The sequence below is a fragment of the Protobothrops mucrosquamatus genome, unplaced genomic scaffold (genome assembly GCF_001527695.2).
Source record: "Protobothrops mucrosquamatus isolate PMUCROS unplaced genomic scaffold, P.Mucros_1.0 scaffold555, whole genome shotgun sequence".
Classification (NCBI taxonomy): domain Eukaryota; kingdom Metazoa; phylum Chordata; class Lepidosauria; order Squamata; family Viperidae; genus Protobothrops; species Protobothrops mucrosquamatus.
The window spans coordinates 766,441-792,368 of NW_015386858.1; the positions used below are offsets into that span (position 1 = coordinate 766,441).

Genomic DNA, 25,928 nt, shown 5'->3' on the forward strand with positions numbered 1-25,928 from the left:
TTTTTTTTTTATAATTCTACCCCTTCATCCCCTGACTTCTAAATGATAAAGCAGTGCCATTTCTGAAAGCACCTGAAAGCATACCTGAATTTGCTGGAGCTCCCAGAGGTCAGGCTTTGATGCCTTTTTAAAACACCAGCTCCTTTTTAATGTCTAGTAGACTGAGTTCCAGCTATTTAGAGTAGCTTCAAGGCTGCAAAACTACCTGAACATCCAAGTTAACTGATCTCTTAAAGCTAATCTTTATAGAGGAAGAAAGTGCTTGCTTTTCAGCCTGAGAAAGATATTGCTAATGCAAGGACTTCACTGGCTACCTGATCGAAGCATCCCCTACCCCCTTCTTTCTCTTTTGAAATTTTGATTATGTCCTTAGACAGTGGGTCCAGTCTGTTTGGTTTAATTACATTTTTTTGCTGATAATTCTTAAAATCTCCACCTCTTTTTGTTTGTTGCATACTAACATAATGGCACCTATGAATGCAAATGTTTCTTAAGTGGTCCTCTCTCTTGGCCTAACTCTGCCTTTTGGTCCCATGTTTAAATCAATTATTTAAAAAAAGAAAGAAAAAAAGAAAGGGAGCATTTGGAAAGGAAACAACTAGTCTGCAGCTTTTTTTTTATTTACAAGAAGGTACCACAGACTTTTCTTACGAAATAAAAATGGTGGATAACTGCCACTCTGTTCATTGTTTACAAAAATGTCGATCTATTCAGAAAACAAAACAAAAAGTTAAGTTGGGATTGATAGATTTCTGGAAGGTTGGAATGACTAGAAAGAACACCCTACAAGTTTGCCTTCTGATATTGTATGACTTGCCATGCCCATCATGCCAACTTGGGAATAGGGAGCCATTTTGTGCGAAGGCCCTTGGCGTGTTCTCAAAACCGCACATGCATGAAATGATTGAGTACCCCTTGCCAAACATAGAAGTGTCTATAGAAAATTACTCCTGAGTCTGGAGGGGGCAGGGGAACCAGCATAAAATAAAGTAAGTCTATCGCTGAAGTAGCTTCTTTTCCTGCCCCCTTCATTCTTATCACCCACTCTTAGTGCATTGCTGCCTATGAACTAGGTGAAAGCCAGATATTTGTATATTTAGTGGCTTGGAGTCAACCTCTTTTAAAGATCAACAATCCTTACAAATCCTAACTGAATGCCCTCATGAAAGTCTGAGGGCGTTTGAACTTTTCGTGTTCTATAAACCACCTTCAAGCTTGTCCTGGGCAACCTCTGGTCCTTCAGAAGTTGGCCTCCATCTTTCCTTAGCTCTAGCTAGCATCCACAATGGTTAGGCACAATGGGAACTATTGTGGAGCGTAGAATTTTCTGCAGAAATACCTGTTTTTCAGCATTCTTCCAGCAGTTTGGCAACATTTTAGTCAATTCTCGAGATCCAGAGAATTGTTTTTGCAGATCCAACACATGCTGCTCTGGCACTGGAGCCAAGGACAATACTGGGACCCAGAATTATCAGATCCAGGAGAGTGGACATTTCCCCAGCTGTTTGAATCCGACAGTTCCCTGAAGAGGCATCACTTGGAAACAGTTGCTTAGAGAATGAATTTAACTAAGGCTTCTAGCATCATTCACAATCTGAGTCACTGCATGAGAGCCTCTTAGTTCTCTTATGGGGAAAAGCAGACATATAAGAAAGAAAAGGGCTTTTTGGAGGAAGCAAGAAAGCTCTGGGAGCCAAGTTCAGTACGTTGCTTTCTTTCCCTCTATGCAAAATGACTATCCTTTGCTTTGGGCTACCAGGATTAAGACAATTGTTCCTGGAACTCTCCCCAGCCTGTAGCTGCACTGCTGAATTATGGACTGGCAGGTTTGTGTGGTGTTGTCCCCTACGGTGCGGTTTTTAAAAAGTTATTCTGTATGGGATAGGAGAAATTATTAAGCTCCTTTCAAGTACTCTCTTAATACCATCACCACCAATATGATCAGGCATTGAATACTAACTTATACTTTATCATGCTATCTTATTTGCAGTGGTTTTATTTGTGGTTTTCTTGTAGCAAATGCATTAATGTTATCAACAGCTGTGCATTCGCAAATATCGATGTAGCTCTGCTATGGCTCTTCAAGATGTACATGAAGTCATACTTTAGGGCTGTGGCTGCAGTTGATTACGACGATAATTAACGCAACTATGGTTTGTTTAGTTGCTCAGTTCTAAGTTCTATACATTAAAACATAAACTCAATACATGGGCTGGCTAGTTTGTGGTTCTGTTTGCTGTAGAAAGCTGGCATGATAATAGCAGATCAATGGCATACACAGACATGTCAAACTCGCAATGTCACGTGACGTCACGCAACGTATCGGGACGGTTTTGCCATTGCTGGCAGTGGGGTGGGCGTGGCTTCCGGATGACGCATCTGGCCCGCGGGCTGGCAATTTGACATCAATGGCATACAGTGAAGAGCTGCTTTGATTTGACTTTATCCACTGGACTGGAAAATGCTAGATTTTGTGAAAGGAAAATTGACACAACAGTGAAAGTGCAACTGATGTGCAAGGAGTCCCATACAAGTCATTGCCTATATGCAAGCATATCCAGAGACACCATTTGTATCTCAAATAAATCTAGTATATGCATGAAATAACTCTGTAGAATTAATACAACATAACTGACTATGAGTCCATTTACTTCAGTCTTGTTTTGTAGCAGTTCTTTTCTGCTTGGTAAGATTATAGGTTAAGAGTGCATAAATGTAACCTGGAACCCACAACATGCGTTGCATATATTCTGTAATTGAATGTGGGCTTTGCTCTGCTGCCAGTTTTGGAGAGAAAGTATCTATTAACATTAGTCCTCACTTAACAAACACAATTGTGATCAGCAATTTGCTAAGTGCCAGCCACAGTCACTAAGGGAAAAATTGTGACTACAGTGGACTTACAATGTCACTTCCTGTTTGTTCCTTAAGCGAGGCATTTCTGTCATTAAGCAAAACATCACATAACCACAACTTGCAATTTTACTTCCACATTCTCCATTAATGCTGCTTATTTCAAGCTGGTTAGCTAGCACACATATGGTGATCACGTGGCTGCAGAATGCTATGGTGGATACAAATGCAAGGATTGGTTGTAAATCTGATTTTTTTACACCATTGTAACTTCAGATGGTTGCGAAATGAGGCAGTCGGTATGCAATGTATTTAGTCATGTTGGGTAAGCTTTAAGTGCCTAAAATATATCTGTAATATAAGCACGTGTTTAATTCCATACTGTGGTTTAGTTGTTACTTGTACTGCAATATAGAAAGAACTTGTTTATCTAACTGACTAGATAAAGCTTATTGGTTGAAAGAAGAGTTGTTTAATCAGGATCTACTGCCACTCTTGATCAGCTGTTAGGAGTTAACAGCAAGCAGCTGGTTGGTGCAGTCCCCTATCATCACCAAAAAGCTGATCAGGGCAAGTGCTGACAAGTACTAAAATATGTGATATCCTTGGAAAATAACAGCCCTGAAATATCAAAGTGGTTATGCAAGATAGGAGAATGTGTCAAACTCTAACACATAAGCTATTTTCACAAAACTTGTTGAATCTTTGGTGAAGGACAAACTAAAGAAATCATAGTCTTGTCATCCTATGGGAATTAACAGAATAGTAGAATAACAGAGTTAGGAGGGACCTTGGAGGTCTTCTAGTCCAATCTCCTGCTCGGTAGGAAACCCTATACCATTTCAGACAAATGGTTGTCCAATCTCTTCTTAAAAACCTCCTGTGTTGGAGCGCTCACAATTTTTGGAGGCAAGTTTTCCACTGATTAATTGTAATTAATTGTAATTAATGTATGTAATTAATTAAAATGCATTACATTAATTTACATTAAAATGTAATTAACGTAATAATGTGCTTTTTATTTTGAATTAGCATTTTAAGTGAACACAGCAATTACCGTATGACTTGTTAACCCTGGTTTGTGGCTTAAAGTGTTGTACAAAGTTAGCCTTATGCTGACATTTTAGATGTCCCTGAAGCTAGAGTATACCCCTTTTCCATTATCAACAAAATGTAATCTGTGGTAAGCTTTCAGCATTGAATATACCCATAGTTATATCAATGGGGTCATGTACTTAATCTGATTCTGTACTACTGGTGGCAAGGTCTTAATGCAAGAAAGTATGTCAGTGCCTGTGCATGTACTCTGTGTAGAAATATTTGTGTGTACTTGTATGCTTTCTCCTCCTCCTTTTTCATTGGCCTGTTTTGGCATTATACGGAAGAAAAAACACGTATCAGTTTATATGCATGGTAAATCATGATGCAGTTTTTTTCAATTTAGCATTACTTGTTGCATCAATTCAGCCACTATGGCAGTGATGACGAACCTTTTAGAGACCGAGTGCCCAAACTGCAACCCAAAACCCACTTATGCATTGTCGGGTGCCGGGTGGGTGTGGCCCATTGGCTGGGCATGGCTGCGGTGGTAACAGCAGACTGGGTGGAACTAAAAAGTTCAATCAATCAATTCCAACTTTGCAAGATCTTTTTTTTTCTCATGAGAAGTTGAAATTGACTGATTGAACCTTTTTTTTTTTGTACACGGCGGAGGTCTAAAGCGAAAAGGTTTTATAAAACCCAGCTGAAGGCCTAAAACTGGGGCGACGGCGCGTGTGCCCACAGAGAGGGCTCTGAGTGCCGCCTCTGGAACCCGTGCCATAGGTCCACCACCACTGCACTATGGTTTATTGCCAATCAATAAGTTATAATTTAATACTACATTATATTAAGCCCAGTCACCTTGTATGAAAAAAAAACATGTTCAAAATTTTATAGAGGAGTTTGGAGATAAGAGAAATGCTGTGTTCACTACTTGTAAAATAAACCATTATAAGTCTAAGTGCTTTTGCTATTATTCTTTTCCACGATTAACACCGTGGAAAGAAAATTATATCACATTTTGTGTCAGAATAGGCCTGCGGTCAAAACGTTTTTTTAATGTATATTTCTCCCTTTGCTTGCATAGATGTGTAAATTGCACCTCAAGAAAGTCCATTTCTCAGCATCTCTAGCTCAAAGAATCACAGCAAAATGAAAAGCTATTAAAAGCCCTGGATGGGGACAGTTGTTGGTTGGAATACATAGTGTAAGATTTAATAAATGAAAGGGGCAAACTGAGTAAGAGTAATATGTGAGGAACTTTAAAAAAATCATTTGTACTTCTATGAAAATATATTCTTTTTATTTCAGTAAATAGCATTGATGCTCTGATTGTTTATTCGGGATATTTGTTAATCAGTTAATCCTTTTCTGAGTTTCTGAGATTGCACAGGTTGTTATCTAAGCATCTTCATCAGAGATAAAAATTGGTTTTCTTAAGAAGAATGCTATGTTCAGTACCAGACTGCATGTTTTGTTTTCTGCAGAAATCTTTGCAAAGAATCCTCAGCAAATCAGGTCAGGTGGAAGAATCCTTGCAAGAGCAGTTACCTGACCACAGGTTGCAAGACTTGGGTGGTTTATGATGCATTTATGAATTTGAAAGAGAAATACACTTATTAAATCAGCGGTTCTCAACCTATGGGTTGCGACCCCATTTGGGGTCGATCGACCATTTCACGGGGGTTGCCAAGCAAGGCTGTCTGCCATTTTTTTCCCCTTTTCCGGCGGGTGCCTTACCTCCCTTGAGCTGGGCCAGCTGGTGGTCGGCCTGCTCTGTCTCTGCCGCTTGCCAGCTACGCCTTGGCCAGCGCAGGGGGCGGAACCACGCATGCGTGGTGCTCCCGGGCAGGGAAAGTCCTTGACGTACGACCGGTTGGGTAGTCCTCGACTTACGACCAGTTTAGTCCTCGACTTACGACCGGTTTAGTCCTCGACTTACGACCTGTTGGGGGTCGCGGCATTAAAAAGGTTGAGAACCACTGTATTAAATGAATTTTGAATGCTGAATATTCAAGGAATGGTTATTTGGCAAAACCTGGATTTGTTTATTGTAGGATCACTGTAAGGCCCAAGAGATATAGTTGTTGCTTGGACTTTGTCTACGCTTGTTATCTATTGTAGTGGAGTGTCTGCGAAAGGCTATTTTCCTTTTGCAAATATTGTTTGTGCCGGAGCCAGGATTGGGCGAGATTGCTGATAGCAGGAAGTTAAAACTGCAAACAAGGAGGATTTGGGTTTCCATTCATTCCTGGCCTGTTTTTAACAATCTGTTCATTTTGTAACTAGGTATTCCCCACACAATCCTATCCTCCTCAGATCATTTGGCAGCACCTAGTTCTATTTTTTTAAGAAAAAAAAATGCAAATATTTTGGTTTTGTATTTCCTAACATGAATGATCAGGATTGATCTCTGGTTTTCAAACAAGCCATCTGTAATTCAATATAGGTAGCCTTTGACTTGCAATTGAGCCCAACATTTCTGTTGTTAAATGAGACATTTGTTAAGTGAGTTTTGCCCCATTTTATGAGCTTTCTTGCCATTGTTGTTCAGCGAATCATGGCAGGTGTTAAGTTAGTAGCATAGTTGTTAAGTGAATCTGGCTTCCCCTATTGACTTTGCTTATCAGAAGATCTCAAAAAAGGTGATCACATGACCCCAAGAAAGTGCAGCATCATAAATAGGAACCAGTTGTCAAGCATCTAAATTTTGATCACATGACCATGGCGATGCTGCAATGGTCATAAGTGTGAAAAATGGTCATAAGTCACTTTTTTCAGTGCTGTTGTAACCTAGAAAGATCACTAAATGCTGTAAGCCGAGGACTACTTGTACTCTTTTTCCAAAATGGAATGGACCTGAATATTCTGGACCAACGTGCCTTGCCTGATTGTCCAGATGAACAAACACCTGTCCATCTTTCCCCAACCAGGTGCCCTCCAGTTACACTGTGATTACAATTCCCAGAATTCTCATTTGGAAATTCAGAATCCTGACATATCTGGGGCCTATAAGATTGAGGAAGACTGATCTATTTCAACAGAAGCACTGAAATACAGGTAGTCCTCAATTTACAACAGTTCGTTTAGTGACCATTCAAAGTTACAACGGCCCTGAAAAAGTGACTTATGACCATTTTTCATATTTACGACCGTTGCAGCATCCTCAGAGACATGTGATCAAAATTCAGACGCTTGGCAATTGACTCACATTTATGATGAGAGGTCTCACTTAGCAACAGAAATTTTGGGCTCAGTTATGGTCGTAAGTCGAGGACCACCTGTAGTCGAGAAGCTGAAAACCAGTGCATTGCAGAGTTGTGCAAGATTACATAGAAAAGGAGGAGGATGTAGTTAATATTTACCGGAGAACTGGTTGAATGAAAGGCTGGTAATTAGGGAAGTATGATTTATTTTTAAAAATACAGTAGTCCTATATCACCCTTAATTCATATTTAGCATAGAGGAAAGGGCACCACTGTCCTGGAGGCAGGAAACCAATTATTTTTTTACAGGACTTTGAAAGGAAATAGATTAGTTGGGATTTAAGAAAAAAAAACAGCCAAATCAAATATCCTTCCAATGAACTGGGCTTCACCTTCCATCCATCCAGATTTGGAAGGTCCCAGGCTGAGAAAGGCTTTTTCCTCAGACCTCCCCTGTCTCTTTTGGGACAGACTTATTCTTTTCTTCCTTCCCCCAAGGAAAGGGATTATGTTACAAGGCTCTGGTAACAATTCCAACCTGTTTGTCCTGGAATGTGGCATTTAGGGCCTTGACACAGGAAATTCAGTCTCTGCTGAAAGCTAGAATTGCAAACAGTTTTATGCTTTGCCTGGGTTGGGGGCGGTGGGGGAAAATGCAGGTGGAAAAATGCAGTTTGGGCTGAAAGAGCTCTGTCCAGGCTTCGTGGGTCATGAGGAGGGCAAGAGGCATGGACTTTAGGGATAAAAATCTTTGAACATCTGTTTTATCCCAGGGAACTTCATCATACAGAAGTAATGAGAGTTAGGCTTTTCGTTCTAATAATGATGACCCGAACTCGAACCAGCTCTTTGCTTCTGCTACCCCAACTCCTCCTAAGTCTGGAGAAATCATTTACCCTCCAGTATTGGTTGATTTCTTCTTAAAATATATTTATGCTCTCCTGTCCTAAAATGCTGAATGGGGTCCAGGAATATTGAAATTCCAGACTGACTTCAATTTCGATGTGGCCTTTAGCAAGTGATATTAATTCATCTTCACTTTTCTCATCTGTACATTGAAATGAGAACAGCAGGAACTGCAGAAGAGCAATGACTCCACTAGAATTGGGTTTCTGCGTGAAGCAAAAAAAAAAAAAATCGCACTCTTGGGTCAATGTTAGTTTAGTGTAATGTATGAACTCAACCATTTGTTTTGAAATCCATGGCTTATGACTTAGTAGGCGGGAGCAAACTCTTTTAAATAATTTTTCCTGTCAATGATTAGATGAAACCAAAGGGGATAGACCTGAAATGTGGTGGTGGGGAATCTCTTTTGTGAGTTCTTCAGATTGAGGGTCTTTTTAAAATGTCTTTTGTTTTACTAAAATAGCTATATTAGGCTAATTAGAGGGCTGGGCAGTCTACTTTGGGTTACAAATCACACTAATACAATTCCTATGGCCATTTGCATACTCCGGTGGGGGATTCTGTAACTGACTGCATGTTCACACTATTTACACGCTGAAGTGTAAATTACCCAAGCAGACAGGTATCATACAACGAAGTAGGCTAAAAGTTAGTTGGCAAGTTTGTGGCTCAGAGAATGAGCACAAACATGTGACACACATACTGCCTTAAGTTCTTGAAGACAGAATGGCAGACAGGAAGCTTCCTATATAATTGTGGGGTATTACATGTAGTTCTCGACTTATGACAATAGAGCCCAATGTTTTTGTTGCTAAGTTGTTAAATGAATATTGACCCATTTTATGATCTTTCTTGCCGCAGTTGTTAAGTGAATCACTGCAATTGTTAAGTTAGTAACACGGTTGTTAAGTGAGTCTGGCTTCCCCATTGACTTTGCTTGTCAGAAGGTCGCAGAAGGTGATCACATGAACCCGGGACACTGCAATCATCATAAATATGAGTCAGTTGCCAAGTATCTGAATTTTGATCATGTGTCCATGGTGATGCTGCAATGGTTGTGTGAAAAACAGACATAAATCACTTTTGTTCAGTGCCCCTATAACTTTGAATGGTCACTAAATGAACTGTTGTAAGTCAAGGACTACTTGTAATTAGTCATAGAACAGCCAATTGGATACATTTGGGAAGCTTACAAGTTTAGACTCCACCATTGCTTCATAACAACCAATGAACCTGCCCACTATTCGGGAGTAATTAACAGTCTTAATAGCCATTTATCTTAATCTTCCATGATCTTGTCCAATTCCCTCTTTAAATGGGCCAAATTGGCTGCTATTATTACAGCTGCTGGCAGCGGATTCTATAGTTTAACTAGGTGATGTATAAAAAGTACATTTTTTTTCTGCTCATCTCCATTTAGTTTCAGTGCTGGCACTGAATTTTAACTTTATAAGAAAAATTTCTCTCCACCCATGTTATCTATGCCATACTTTATTTGATACCACTGTGTTAAAAGCATGTCTCCCAGCCTCCCTATATTCCAGATTGAAGAATCCCACCTACTGGGATCCTCTAATCATTTTGGTTACCCCTTTTTGTACCTTTTTCCTTAATTCTGTAAAAGCCTTCTTAATGATTAAAGTTACATAATACTCAAAAATATGGTGTCTCCGTAGATTTGTATAGGAACATTATTATTATCAATAGTTCTATTTTCAATTCACTTCCTAATTATTTCAAGCATCAAATTGGCTTTTTGGCAGTAACTGAGCCTTGGGTTGATGTTTTCGTAGAAGAATCCACTGTGACTTCAGGACACCTTCCAGTTCAGATGCCATTAATGTTTAGCCAAAAATCAGAACAAATCTAATAACATTTATAGGTAAAGGTTGGACTTTTGTGCCAACATCCATTATTCAATACGGTACATCCAGATAGATTTTAGAAGAGCATCCCATTTGTCAGAGAGTCCTATTAATATAGGCAGTCCTCGACTTACAACCACAGGTTTATGTTGCCAAGGGAGACATTTGCTAAGTGAGTTTTACCACCTTTCTTGCCTCAGTTGTTAAGTGAATCACTGCAGTTATGAGTTAGTAACTTGGCTGTTAAGTGAATCTGGCTTCCCCATTGACTTTGTCAGAAGGTTGCAAAAGGGAATCTCATAACTTTGGAACACAGCGATGGTCATAAATAGTTGCCAAGTTGCCAAGCATCTGAATATTGATCATGTGATCCTGGGGAATGCTGCAAAGGTCGTAACTGTGAAAAACAGTCAGGTCACTTTTTTCAGTGCCATTGTAACTTTGAACGGTCACTAAATGAACTGTTGTAAGTCAAGGACCACCTGTACTCATCTTTTCCTACATGTCCATGCCCTCTGGCCCAGCAGAAACAGATGGAATTCCATGCTGTGTGCTAAAAGAAAGAGAAGAGACAGAAGCATGTCTGTAACACAACTTCTTCCAAGTTTAATTATTCTCTTTGATTGTCCTGTTGTGTTCCCCTCAAGTTTTGGATGAGGAGTTTTGGTTTTTATCTGTTTTTCTAATTAGGAATTTTTTTTAAAAGCTATTTTGTCACCACTTATGCTCTCTTTCTGACACGCACACACATACCACAGAAAATCTAAATCTGTCTCTCATGTATTCTTGTTTCCCTCTACAGCAGTGGAGACCCAGAGTACAAGTTCTGAGGAGATGGTGCCCAGCTCCCCTTCTCCACCCCCACCCCCACGGGTCTATAAGCCGTGTTTTGTCTGCAATGACAAGTCCTCTGGCTACCATTATGGGGTCAGCTCCTGCGAGGGCTGCAAGGTAAGTGAAGGGAAGGTCCTGGACTGCCATCTGCTTTCCAGTTTCTGAGATTGAGGGTTGCATTTCCCAAGCGCCCACCCCCATAGCCTCCACAGTACACATCCAGAATTCAGGCAGGCATCATGACTCCTGCCTCTGTTCAGCTAGGAGGGTGTGGTTGGCTACTTCACCCAGACCTCCTTCCTCTGCCAAAGAATGTTACAGGAGGGAATTCCAAGTTGCCGCATGCCAACACCCAAAGCAGATTATGCAAGCAAGACGAAATGTGCAAAACAAGCAAATGTATACAGATTTGCATCCTTCACTCCACTGGTGGAATCTGAAGTTGTTTGCTGCAGAAAGTCCACCTACGTTTTTAGTACAGAAATCCACAAGGCCTTTGACTAATATTAGAGAGCTGAACTGTTGAAGGCCACCCAGATTTCCTGACCAGTCAAGGGTTTCTGAGGTCAGTAGCTGGATTGTAAGGGTGCACTTAACATATCTGCATGATTCCAGGCAGAAACTGGATGTCCTCCCAGATGTGTTGGATTTCAGTTTTCAGCTAGCTGGAGTATTGGCCCTATTTTTGCTTTTTTTGGGGGGGGGTATACCTTCAGATTAGTGTTGACTTCTGGCAACTGCCTGGACTAATCCCTGCAGTTTTCTTGGTGAGATTTCAGTGGTTTTCCCTTGTCTCATTCCCAGAGCTGAGAGAGAATGACTGGCCCAAGGTCATTCAGCTGACTTTGTGCCTAAGGTAGAACTAGAATTCACCATCTCCTTGTTTCTAATCTGAAGCTTGAACCACTACACCGTATTGGCACTTTAGTACTGGCACTGGAACAGGTTAATTATATTTATCTTTTTTGTTGTTGTTGTTAGATCTGGTTGCATTGATCAATGCCCCAGCATAGTCTCTAGGATCCTAATAATTAGCATCTGTAATATTCTCTAGTATTATTTCAGTAATATTTGGTAGTGCTTCTCTAAAACAGGCTGTGTAGTATGATCCTCCCAATACTGCAGATAGATCCAAGAGACTGTAGCTTACCTAAACTCACCCAATTATGTGTCATAGTTAAAGAAATACTTGGGTTCTGAACTTCCTGGATTATTGCTTTTTAGCTTCTACATCAGTGCTCTGCAACCCAGTGCTGTTCAAAAACTTTGGTCTATAATTGCATATGAGCTCCAGTACTTATTCGTGCTGATTGGGACCACTGGAGTTGTCTTATGAGGTATAAGGAAGGACCTGAATTGAGAAAATTGCTCTCTTATAAATGGAACCTGTAGCACATGCCCTTTCAGAGGTTTCTCCTGCCTGAGCATGTTGTGGAGGTGATACATGTGGGAGAAGACAGTACTAAGCAAGAATGGCTAATAATCTGGCCTACCATGAGACAGCTGGATGCATCATTACAGATCATAATGCATCCCAAGAGTTAATCAAATAGTGGATCATAAGGCTTTGTTGGTAAGAAACAAGGTGTTCCTTTCAAGTGATGCTGAATTACAAACATTCCACAGTTCTAACAAGCCAGACCAAATAAAAAGCATTGTGGGCATTGTAGTTCAAAATATCCAGAGGATATCTTGCACTAAACAAACTTCTATAAACAGAAGTCCCCAACTGAAACAGTGACTGGTTGCTCCTGTTAAGCTAAGCCTGAATGTGGTTTGACTTGGGGAGAGTGTTCTGCATGAATGCAGTCATTATGGTTGATAAACCACGTTTACATTTTAATGGATTGTAAGGACCCAGTCAATTACTATGTTCAGTTCGTTCAGCTGAATTTGATTAAAGTAAGCCATGCTTTAGGACTGTGTGAACTGGCAATCAGGAGAGAGTCTTGCCATGCCAGCCTTTCACCTCAAGCCTCCTGCTCACTTGTAACTCTGCTCTCTATAACTTTTAGGGCTTCTTTCGCCGAAGTATTCAGAAAAACATGGTCTACACCTGCCACCGAGACAAGAACTGTCAGATTAACAAGGTTACTCGCAACCGCTGCCAGTATTGTCGCCTACAGAAGTGCTTTGAGGTTGGCATGTCCAAAGAAGGTGAGTCTTCCATCAGAGTTTGAATAGTAGATCCCCTTGTATCTTCCATATCGGTAGAACAGGGGTCTTCAAACTTGGCCCTTTTATGACTTATGGACTTCAATTCCCAGAATTCCTCAACCAGCGTTCCTGGCTGAGGAATTCTGGGAGTTGAAGTCCATGAGTCATAAAAGGGCTGAGTTTGAAGACCCCTGCTGTAGAACATCAAATCCCAGTATTTGCACAACCAGAAAGAACAAGTCAGTTTGGGGAAGGCTGGTTTATAACTTCTTGAGGTTGGTACAAAGCTAATGCCAAAGGGGTTACCCCTCTTAAATATTGCTGGGGTGCACATAATGTAGGCGTAAGCAGGAAAAATCCTGAGAATGAGACACAGGGCTAACTGCAAGCAACAGCCCTGGAAATATAAAACTACTGTATGCTTCTAGTTGTGAAAGAAATGGCTTTTGAGAAGGGAATCTAAAAAGGAAGCAGCATGAACATATCTGTGCTTTGAATCAAATAGTGCACAGAAGAGACCAAGATAGGAAGTTAAATGTTTGTCAAGCGCTCTGCTGTTGTTCCTCAGACCAGTGGTTTCTCCAGTCCAACATTCATTTTCCTACCATGACTATCCAGATGATGGTTAGAAACTTGCAGATTGGAAGACCATAAATGATAGCAAAGGAAACTGGGATGGATCAACAAAGAAAAGAGAAAGCAGGGCAGAGTTTCTCAACCTCGGTGACTTTATATCTTAAAGTCACCAAGGTTGAAAAACAACTGGCTTTAGAGCAATCACTGTGTATTACTTGATTTGGCCACACATCTGCTTTGGAAACCTAAAGTACAGGTAGTTCTCAACCTATGACTAAAATTGAGCCCAAAATTTCTGTTACTAAGCGAGAGAGTTGTTAAGTGAGTTTTGCCCCATTATATGACCTTTCTTGCCATAGTTGTTAAGTGAATCATTGCAGTTGTTAAATTAGTAACAGGGTTGTTAAGTTAATCTAGCTTCCCCATTGACTTTGCTTGTCAGAAATTCGCAAAAGGTGATCACATGACCCCCGGGACATTCAACCGTCATAAATATGAGTCAGTTGCCAAGCGTCTGAATTTTGATCACGTGACCTGGGAATGCTGCAACGGTCGTTAAGTGTGAAAAATGGTCATAAGTCAGTTTTATCAGTGCTGTTGAAATTTCAAACAGTTACTAAATATTCTGTTGTAAGCTGAAGATTATCTGTATAGGGACTATACTTACTTAATTGCTTTATATGGCCCTGTTGTACACATTTCATAAATGTTCATTTAAATATTTATTGATGGTGCCTAAGCAGATTTTTTAATGTTCCTCCAGGACATGGACTTAAGCTATTTAACACAATATGAAAGACACACCCATGTCCAACAGCAAACCATATCTATGTGCACACACATAGAAATGTGATTAGAAGTGCGCATTTATTCCATATATTCCAAGGCCTAAAATCACATTATTTTAAAGAACATTTTGTGCCTCTGATTCTCCTGCAGTTTGTCCTGCTAGCCAGCATTGCTTTTATGCACAATATATAGGGGTACCCAATTTTTATGCTTATTAGCAAAGCCATGTTGGTGCGATTCAGTCATAGATGCACCTAGGAGAATTCACACAAATCTTTCCCAGGGATCTTTGGTTCCTCCTGGGCAGCCATCTGCTTTTTGTATCTGGTTTCTCCATAACATTTTTCTTCTATGGCATTGCTTTCAAATGGATTTTCCCGTGAACAAAAATTCTGGAAAATGAAAAGACACATGTGGATTTTCAGAAACAATAGTTGATGATGGCAATTTTCCCTTCTGGATGGGGTGGGAGGAGCCAAGAAAGCAGCAAACCTATAATGATATTCCATAATGAATAGGGAGCAGGGACTAGGTGTGGGGGAAATAATCCCCCAAAATCTTGGAGGAGCCACACACAAACCAGCATCCCTTGGAGGCCGAATCTGAGTGCTCTGCTGCCCCTTTAAGAGGGCTGTCAAAACGCCCAGCCCTTTCAGAGACAGAGTGCCTCTCAGCGGCTGTTGCTTTTACTCCCAACTGCTTAGGCACGTCTTTGCCCTGGCCTTAGCCAGGACCCACATTAATCACCGCCTCTTTAAGAGCCCCTAATTAGGAACGTCTAGGTCTCAAAACCTGGCGATTTATTTCCGAGGGCCTGTCACTTTAAAGGGAGAGGAGGGGGGGGGAAGAGAGAGAGGATGGGGCCAGGGGAGCGTGGTGTCAAGGGTGGGGGAAACTACGAAGAAGAATGTTATCCCGATGGGTTGTCACTGCAGAGACAGGAAACGGATGGCCGAAGGGATCTGAGCCAGCCCAGGCTTTTCCCCTTTCCCTCTGTATTCCATGCAGGGCTCAGATGGGGCTTGGGACCACGGGCAGGGACATGGATCCCAGCTAGATGCACTCTCCGAAACCGTGTGGCCGCCACACGCCTCGCTGTGAAAAACAAAAAAGAGGGGGGGGAAGTTTTTTGGGGGAGAGATTAGGGGAGAGCTCCCCTAAGGCAGTGGAGTAATGTTATCTGCATGCAAAACCCCCCCTCCAGAGAGCAGTATGCCTGGGCTGGCAGCCTCCCCCCCCTCCACTCCTCTCCCCTCAGCATTGTGCTGACTGCGGCTATAAGTGTATATCCTGCCGATTGGCGTATCCTGTTCCCAGATCCCTGGCGCTTTATCCAGGGGTGAACAGGAAGGGCAGCCTGAGAAGGCTCAGGCCGAGGAGAGTGCACACGCAACCCAAGGCTCTCAGTGAAGAAGGAGCGCTGGCAGGATTCAGAAGAAGGGGAAGGAGGGTACCCTGGCTGAGAAGAGACAGAGAGAGGGGGCAAAACATCCCTATGCACGCCAATGGAGAAGAAGCCCTCTTGGGGCCATCTCCAGATACCTTCTCCGGAGGGCGCCAGATCCAGGCTTCTTCCTTTGAGATTCTGCAGCTAGCTGGGAGACCAACATAGAAACTGTCCCCATTTTGGCACCCTGAAATTGGTAGAGCGGTAGATAGCCTTGGGTAGACGCCAGACAAATGGCTGCTTATTGCCTTCCCGGACAAGGAAAGTGTTTGTATGACCACCGTGACTATAAATGCTCTTTTGAAGCAGCCTGTGTCACTGCAGAAAGTGGATTAAAATCCCTGCCATTCCCATAACTGTGCACAGAAACAAACCAAAAGAGTGGCTAATAATATATTATTCCTATCTGTTTTTACTCAGATGCAAGTCCTGTTTCGTTCATGAGGTTTATTCCTAGGGCATTGTGCACAGTGGACGCATATGACTGTCCTGTACAATGCTTTTTAATAATTTTGATTTGTATTTTAAAAAATAGCATGAAGAGTAGGTTAGTTATGTATCTTTGCCTCTTGTTCTATCAGTGACATTGATGTTGCAACATAAACCTTCCCTCATTATCAACTCTTTCTCTAAAAAGCCATATCCGATTAAAATATAACAAGGTAGGTGAAATATTTCCAAGTAGTTAATAACAACCCCGAACAGCTTTGGGAAAATGCCTGTGTAGAGCCTAAGCTCAAAGCATTGCAATGCTCTTGTGCCATTTAAGGTACTTGCTATGTTTTCTGGCAAATTAGTAATTACTATCAGTTTCCTAATTACAGGTTTCACTTAATTCATGTTTGTTGTTCTCTTTTCCTCTCCAGCAGTGTGGGAGAGGTAAGTTTAAAATTATCATCAGAAACTGTTTATTTTAGGTATCCTCTGCTATTTTTGCATGATGGAACCTGAGGCAGTTCCTAAGCAAATACACATCGGTTCTGTTCACATGGCATGCTTAACCAGAGCTCTTACATATTTAAACGCTATATTCCTAAAACATTCTCAGCATGGTTAATTTTAACCTGGTTAGATTTTGTGTTGTGTGAACCCAGCTCTTTAAGTTAATGTTGTTGTAGTGTGCAAATCCCCCAAAACTGGTTGATCAAATTAAGCAAATTGCAAATTGTATTAACCCAGCCATCCAGATGGTGGTCTGTAATCTGCTTCAATGATAGTTGAAGTAACTACGCATAATCAACAAAAGCAATGTTTTCCAAACCATGAGAACAGTTCCACTTGATTCTACATTGGTCAAATTCCATCTTGAGTATTGTGGTTAGATTAAAAAAAAATTCTGACTCGGTGTGTGGAGAGGTCAAAACAAGCTCAGATGAAATACTGTAAGTTGGAGTTGCTATTTGCCAAGAATAGATGGGATCCACAATTTGGGGTCCTCCTAGACTTATGATTCCTGTTAGACACAATATCTGGGTAGGCTTTGCCCAGTGTTGGCTGGTGATTGGATTGCTGACAGGTTGGATTTATTTGTATGATTTATATCCTTTATTTATTTATTTATATTGTATGGAAGTTCAAAAAAGTGTACATAGTGCACTTTTCTCCTGTTTTTTTCCTCCAACATATTTGGGTCATAGGATGTCAGTTCTTCAAGGCTAGGAAACCAAAATTATGAATGCTAATATTACCTTTTACAGTAAAAGTTTAACAGAATCGTGCAAGACTAAATGTACTGATCTCCACCCTCCCTTTATCTTTGTGAGAACTAGAGAGGATCTTCTCTGAGACACTTTTTGAAATTATTTTTCTGTCCAGGAATCAGATTTTTTTTTTTATCTGATTGTTGTTTTGGTTGTGGTTCTTCCGCCTGTTCCTCAAAGTTATTTTTTCCGGACTACCTCTGAAGACAAATCATATGTTTTAATTGGCTCTTCTGCTAGGCATTGATAGAAGATACAGTCAGGTAAGACTGGTGCTGTAGTTGCAGTACAGTTTTGTTTCTGAGCCTAGTTCAAAGTGCTGGTTATTATCTTTAATGCCCCACCTGGCTTGGCTTACATGTACCTGCAGGATCATCTCAGCTATTAGATTTGACACGTCCCACACATTCTTCTAGGGAAGGCTTGTTGAGGGTCTCCAACCCATTTGAGCTTGACAACGCTACTCAGTATTTGCCATCACACAGTGGAACCTCTTGCCACAAAGTACAGAATGTCCTGAAACTCCTAGTTGTAGGACACTACTTAAGGTTGGATTTGTTTTGCTTGAGTCTGCAGACATGCAATATGCTATGTCTAGGGTGAGGAGAAATCAAGAACCTCGCAGGTTATTTTTAATGAACTTTGTGCATTAAATATGAGTTTTATCCTGCCATTGGAGAAGCTCTGGACTTGGTTATTGCTCCACACTGGAGAAAGTAACAGCTCTGTTTGTTGGGTGAAGTGAGGTACAGCAACCCTACCCACCCTCCTTTCCCAACGTCTCCAACATCCCTTTGGCTCTCTGTCCAGCTCTTTAGATGGTCCTTCTGACTGAGCACCATTCTCGGAACAATTCTGGGATACCGGTAGTCTTTTTGGAATTGCAGAATTTACTGCATGGCTTAGAGGTTAGGGAGATGACAGAGGTGTGAAATCTGAAATCTGAAACCTGTGATTATGCTGAAAAAGAGAAAGAAAGGAGCATGGCATGGGGTAATTGACGAAGGGCTGGATTTTTTTTTCTCTACTCCAAGGGAATGGGGGAATGGGGAAGCTACTTTTGTTAAAATTCTCCCTGAGGAGCACTGTTTAGAGTAGCCCCGAGGGTCAAGCAACACTAGAAGGGATGGCAAAGTGACTAGGAGTCTGACATGAAGGACTGCTGCTTTTGGGCAGAGCTGTTTGCATGCAGACAATCCCAGTTTGAATTCCTGAGCTCTCCAGTTTCAAAAAAAGGCTCAGAGAGGTCATGGGAAAGATTATCTGGTCAAAATCCTGGAGAACTGCTGCTTGGTGGACAAATAGTCTGAGGTGGTATAGAGTACAATAATTCTTTTGGGAGGAGAATAGAGCATACCTCAGTCTGTTTACTCTCATACCATCCTATCCAGGCATGAACATCTGCTGGTAACTGTTTTTTTTTTTATTATGGCATTCCCTCATCAAGTTGTTTTTGTCTCATTCCCAGCCCAGCCGTTCCAGTTTTAAAGTAGTGTTTTCCATCTTCTCCTGACACAGTTTTTGAGATGGATGTGCTCTGGCATGCTTCATCAGTGAAAGAGTTGCTGATGGAGAGGGATGGGCCCAGCTTCTATTCACTCTTGTAGGCTGTTGTGTTTGTTGGCAGTGCAAAGGATGGCAATCCTCCCACAGCCTCCCTTTGCATGCCCTTCCTCATCCAGTGGATGGAAAGTGACCTGCGTGGCCATTTTGGCCAGGGCTGCAAAAGAGATAAGAAATTTGACATTGGGAGAGGCATTTGCCCACAAAGTGCTTGATTGGCACATGTCAAAGTGCCTATCAGGTCTTACAAGGGCTCTTTACAAACAGGAGCTTAATGCTATTTTGAAAGACACTTAGACTTGTATTTTTTGTAAAACAAACAAACAAACAACCAAGGTCAATACTTTGCACTAATTCTGTGTCTGGCCAGAAGGTTTATTTAAACTAGAGAGAAGAAACCAGATTCTGCAATTTGATGTTGCTGATTCCATCACAACCAGGCACATTATAGGGTCTCCACTGCTTGTTCCAAGAAGGGACTTTTGATTTTGGGGGTTGGGCTTTTAATCATTTTTATTATTGGGGGTGAGGAGATGGGCATCGCTTTATTCCCTGCATTCTGGCTCCAAACGCATCCCCAGGTTATATCCAGGTTTTCTTTGCCAGAAAAGCAGAACTGGATTCATTGCCAACACCGCCATTTCCTTGCAGCATACGTTGAGGATGGAGTTAACTTGTCACTCATTCCCTCCTGCTTCATCCCATAATCTTCTCTGGGTCAGTTTCTCAGCACTGTCTAGGAATTTGTTTTTCCAGAAAGAGCCAGGCAGACCCCCCCTCCTGTACCTGTTGGGTGATTTAACAGGTGACTAAGCATAACATTCCAGACCATTCACCCACACTTGCCCAAATCCACTCTGTCCCACATTAGGAAAAGTGATTAATGGTTGTTTTCCTGCTGCTCTAAGTCAGAAGGGAAAGTTGTCCCATTAATACCGTAAGGGCAGCAACAGTTGCCACCCTTGTAACCATAGCAGATTCAGGCTGAGCAATCAGAGGAACCAATTTGATGCTGTTATTCTTTTCTGTCATCAGAAAGACAAGCAGAGTACATTTAAATGCAGCTGTCTGCCTGTTCCTTTAGAGGTTAGCAACTATTTAAACTATCAGCTGTCTTCATTGTCTCTAACCCTTTGTTGCCATTTAGTGGTTGCCTGGATTTTTACAGCCCAGATATGATAATCCTAAACAAAGCAATACAGCAGTTGAGGCTTAAGAGAGAAGGTCAGTCTGTAGGAGGGAAAAAAAATGTTGGCAAACCCTCTGAAGATATTTTATAGGAGGAACAGGCCACTTTGTGCCCTCCAGATGTTTTGGATTATGGCTCCCACAAGTCTTGCCAATGGCTCTGCTGGCTGGATCTGATGGGAATTACAGTTCAAAAGCTGCCACGGAGTGCTCTGGGTTGCCTTTCTCCTGCTTTTTACATACATTTCCTTCAAAGAGGTGAAAGATCTGGATTGTACGCAATACTTTTTCTCCTGGGGGAAAAAAGATCTTGGAACAATGGTCCCCAATCTTTCTGTCTCCACGGACCCATAGCAGCAATGTTGGCAGCAGCAGCAGCAGCGTTGGCAGGGAGGGGAGGGAATGTTTTGCATGCACAACTTGGTTCTCGTGCATGCACAAATGAAGCTTCGCGTGCTTGCCCACTGTTTGCACGGTCAGGTTCCCAATGGGCCACAGACTGGTACCAGTCCACGGCCCAGGGATTGGGGACCCCTGTCTTAGAAGCTATCCAGCATTTCCATTTCTATTATATTGCCTAAGTCAATGGTAACATTTCAGCCATTATCCCACCATGGTCTTTTCTGGAGATATAAATTCAGAATCAGAATAGAGCTGGAAGGGACCTTGGAGGTCTTCTAGTCCAGCCTTCTGCTCAAGCCTAAGTCCACCCTAACCCTATATCATTTCAGACAAGTGGCTGTCCAGTCTCTTCTTAAAAACCTCGAGTGATGAAGCCCCCACAGCATCTGAAGGCAAGCTGTTCCACTGGTTAATTGTCCTCACTGTTGGGAAGTTTCTCGATATGGTCAATTAAAAATACCCTTTTCCATCACTTTTGCTCTCTCTTTCCTCTTTCAGCTGTGAGGAATGACCGCAATAAGAAGAAAAAGGATGTGAAAGAGGAAGTGGTGGTAGATAGCTATGAAATGACACCTGAACTGGAAGAGCTCATCCAGAAGGTCAGCAAAGCTCATCAGGAAACCTTCCCATCTCTTTGCCAGTTGGGCAAATACACCACGGTAATGACTGTAACCTACTCTTTTTGAGAATGTAACCTACTCTGTTGAGAATGTAATCTAAAGTGCAGGACACAATAGAAAACCCTGGGTACTTCTAGCCTTGGCTGAACCCACAGCGTCATATTGGAGTTGTGGTACTTAATGTTTTGCTTCACAGCATATTATGCTGGTGAGCTAAACCACAAAATCAAAACCTCCTGGGTTGTGTGCTTTCCCCCCATCCTCTGCTAAGCCACAAGGAGCAATTTGGAAGCTTTACTTCTATCTTACACCACCACGATATGCCTTGTCATCAGAAATCTGAACAAACCTGTTAATTTTAACTCTAGTTAATTTAAAACTTGATAAAGGCAGCCATGGAGATAGGACAATGATCAGAGTAGCAAGACAAAAGGAAAAAAGGAAAACCACATCCAAAGATCAAGTACTATTTCTTATTTGTCCAAGATTAATCAATAATCTGTACATGCATACCCATCCCATCAAGCTGTTTCCTTTCAGGATAAGCAATGTTATGCAGAGCATACAAAAAGAGTAAGAAATAGCAAGTCAAATAAAAGCAGGCCCGTACAATATTTCATACCTAGTCTTTTGTTTTGGAAATTCTCAACTTTCTCTTTTGGAGAATCCTATCAGTTCTATCCAACCAACTTTCTCGCTTTCTTTTCCTCTTAAACTGTTTTGCTCTCTTCATAATCTTGTTTTTACAATTCCATCCATACTGTTCTTTTTTTTTGTTACATGCCACTCAAAAAACTTCTTTCATATTGGTCCCTCGCTTTTGTATTCAAATTACATTCATTCAATATTCACTTATCCTTGACCGCATTGTTTCTTATTTTAACACACAGAGTGCTTAGGGTCCTCACTTCCTTTTTATTTTCTCCTGACATGGCCTAGTCTCATTTCCATATAACAAAGTAGGCAAAACATAGCCGTATATAATAAAACCTCAGTTGAACAGGCCATTTAGAGGGAAAAGGTGTCTGTTAAATCTGAATGTCTGTAATTATGCAATTACACAATTAATGTAAATAGATGAAAATGACATAAATATCATTTATTCAGACAAATCACAGGAATAATGTATTTGTACATTATTTTGAGAATGAAATTCAAATGCAAAAATTGATCCTTTGGCTCTTAAGTTCATTAAATAAAGATCTGTTAAATTACTGTACATAGTCATTTTCATTGCCACAGAACATTTATTTCTCACAACAATCGCATGTTATCACCTTTCCTCTGTATTTGCACCTTACAATTTCTACATCAATTTTTTTGTCTTTACAAAAACTTCATTAAGGTACATAAATTCATCTGCTTGTACTAGTTTTTTTTTGCCATATATGTAATTTGCAATCATTCACTTCATTTTTTCCAATCACACATAAATACCTTCATCTTTGACAGATTAATTTTCAGATCTATACTTCTCATAACATCATACAAACTGTCCAAAGTTCACGACAAATTATTATGGTTCTCACCAAAATATGGTATCTTCTACATTAAAACAAAATACACTTAGCTCTTATTTAAGTCCATCCCACTTAGCTCTTATTTAAGTCCATCACAATTCCTTATACATTTATCCATTAAACAACAAAGGAAACATCACAGAGCCCTGTCTTAAACCCTGCTCAGTGCTGAATCAATTGCTAAAAATTCCACTTATTTTTATGAATTCTTTATTTCCTTCATAGCTTTTTAAGTAACCGACCTCCCACTCCATGCAAAACCATCTATAATTCAAGCTTCTTCTCTTCCACATATAAAACTTTTACTTCAAGCAATCTTGGTTAAGAGAATACAGGACACAACAGAACATAGTAGTCCAATTTTCTCAGGCTATTAATAGTAGATATTAAAATTAAGTGAAAATATACTGATCCAGCGATGGGGCAGCTGTGACCCTCTAGATGGCTAAGTTGCCAACTCTCATCAGTTCAGCCAGCAGTGAAAAGCAGCACTGGAGTTGTAGTCCAATACCTGGAGGATCATGGTGTCCCCATCCCATATGTGGGAATTCCTAAATCTTCTCATGAGTTAGGCTCAGATGCACAGCTTGTCATTTGCTTTGTCGATTTGCTCAGTTAGCAGCAAAGGCAATACTGTCACTTTTCTAAGAATTACTATTTTTAAGAAGAAAGGAAAATGGAAGGGGAGAAAAGAGTGGGGAAGACAACAGAGAAAAATGCCCATAGGGTTAAGAAAAAAATAATAATTTATCTTTGCTCCCAAATTTCTTTTTGGAAGCTAAAACCAGCTTCTGCAGTGTTCACTATCTCAACAGCATTTTCCAACACCGGGCTCACCCTGTTGGCTTCATCTTGGGACTGGAACTCCCATAAATTCTTATCCATAATGGATATCCTGGGAATTGCATTCCCAAGCTACTTGTAGCTGCTAAGCTGGAGGAGACCACTCAAAGGGGCAGAACAGGAATGCTGACTTCAGGAGTAACATTGTCCTGTGTGTGTCCCCAGAGAGGAACGTGAGGTGTGGAAAAAGAGAAAGCAATTGTAATGCCTGACTGTTTTTTTCTTCCAGAACTCCAGTGCTGATCACCGAGTACAGCTGGACCTGGGACTATGGGACAAATTCAGCGAACTGGCCACCAAATGCATCATCAAGATAGTAGAGTTTGCCAAACGCCTACCCGGCTTTACCACCCTCAGCATTGCTGACCAAATTACTTTGCTGAAGGCAGCGTGCTTGGACATCCTGGTGAGGGACAGAGCTGCAGAACCTGGTGGAGGGGTGTGTGTAAGCTGGGGGAGGGATGGCCTTCATGGACTTGGGGTGGATATACATATTTGGCCTTAAAAAGACCAAGAGGATTTTTTTTTTGAAAGACCCAAGGTTCCAAGGTGATCCCTAAAGTAGCAGTGTGTCTAAGTAATGCACATTGAAACCCATGTTTGAATAATTCATGCATCTGTGAATGCTGGGAGGGCTAGGCAGAAGCATGGGAAGCTCTTCCCCTCTACAGATATTTTTTTTTTTGAGGTCAAGAGTTTTTGCTCAGCTTTGGTTACTGAGGTTTTGCTGGGCATTTTCCAAACATATAATTGTAGGAGGAAAGGCCAACATTTATTGGAAAGGCTGATGTTCTCAGGAAACTGCATTTTGCACGGTGAAAATGTTTCAAAACACGTATGGAGTCCAAAGCGTTTCTTTATTGGATATTATAGGAGTACCAGAAATAAACAAGAGGAGGAAAAAAAACAAAACAAGGTTGGTCTCCCTAAAATATGTTTCTCCAGTGACTTTATTTCTGTCCTCTCCACCCTCTGCAGATGCTCCGTATTTGTATCCGCTACACTCCAGAACAAGACACGATGACCTTCTCAGATGGGCTGACTTTGAACCGTACCCAGATGCATAATGCTGGCTTTGGGCCCCTCACTGACTTGGTTTTTGCCTTTGCTGGGCAGTTGCTTCCCCTCGAAATGGATGACACCGAGACAGGCCTGCTCAGCGCGATCTGCCTCATCTGTGGAGGTAATACCTTGAGTGCAGCTCCTGCATCCCTGCATCTTTTCCCTATCAGCTTGGATGGAATGGAAACGTCACTTTGGAGAAGAATGCTCTTAAATTCCCCTGGGGAACTTCAGAAGACGGGCAGAGGCCTCAGCTTCTTTTCTTCGTAGGCAGGGGAACACAACTCAAGTGCAAGAGACTTAAAACAAGGTGGAGAGAAGGATGTCCCACTCTCGCAATCAGGGAAACCAGGAATCTTGTGTATTTGCATGCATACACATAGACACACACCTTAACTTTTAAGGGCATTTGCTGAGGAGACAAGTCTGCTTTTCGATCAATCTCTCATAAGTATCGGCCAGTCACAGTATCGAATTCCAAAGAAGAGAAAATTAAATCACATGGTGCAAAATATATCCTAGAGCAGCGGTTCTCAACCTATGGGTCGTGACCCCATTTGGGGTCGATCGACCATTTCACGGGGGTCGCCAAGCAAGGCTGTCCGCCATTTTTTTTGTCCGCCATTTATTTCCCCCTTTTCCGGCAGGTGCCTTACCTCCCTTGTGCTGGGCCAGCTGGTGGTCGGCCTGCTCCGTCTCTGCTGCTTGCCAGCTACGCCTCGGCCGGCGCAGGGGACGGAACCACGCATGCGCGGTGCTCCCGGGCAGGGAAAGTCCTCGACTTACGACCAGTTGGATAGTCCTCGACTTACGACCGGTTTTGTCCTCAACTTATGACCGGTTTAGTCCTCGACTTACGACCGGTTGGGGGTTGCGGCATTAAAAAGGTTGAGAACCACTGTCCTAGAGTATTTATTTTATTTAGAAAAATTGTATTGCCGCCTACTTGCACATGGCGACTCAAGGTGGCTTACATAAATAAGAAAAACACCCAATAAAAATAAAAATAACAAGAGAAAAATAATAAAATAATATAATAACCCCCCACCCCAGAGACAACACACATAAATTAGCTGTTTGATGGGCTCTATCCTGCTCTGGGTTCCCCAGGCCCGCTGGCAGAACCAGGTCTTTTCCGCCTTCCGAAAGAGTGTTAGAGTGGGGGCCAGTCTAATCTCTGATGTCATCGTAGATCTGTAGGAATGAAGTAGGAAAAACATTGGCGTGGACCACTGCAAAGTCTAAAAACTAGTAGCAATTAAAATGAAATAATTTCTAAATTAAAAGGAGGAGGAGGAGGGAAAGTCATGTGCCCTAGACAAACCAATCCGTATATATGATTACATAAACAGAGTT

At 41.5% G+C, this 25,928-nt stretch overlaps 1 protein-coding gene across 1 annotated transcript in view; it reads left to right on the forward strand.

The window, feature by feature from the left end:
• RARG (retinoic acid receptor gamma) overlaps window positions 1-25,928 on the forward strand; it is a 139,749-nt gene that overhangs the window by 110,649 nt on the left and 3,172 nt on the right. Inside the window, exons 3-7 of the mRNA XM_015817137.2 lie at window positions 10,674-10,822; window positions 12,721-12,862; window positions 21,026-21,186; window positions 23,740-23,916; window positions 24,489-24,693. Of these exons, the coding sequence (XP_015672623.1) occupies window positions 10,674-10,822; window positions 12,721-12,862; window positions 21,026-21,186; window positions 23,740-23,916; window positions 24,489-24,693 (834 nt within the window). The remainder of the gene's footprint in view (window positions 1-10,673; window positions 10,823-12,720; window positions 12,863-21,025; window positions 21,187-23,739; window positions 23,917-24,488; window positions 24,694-25,928) is intronic.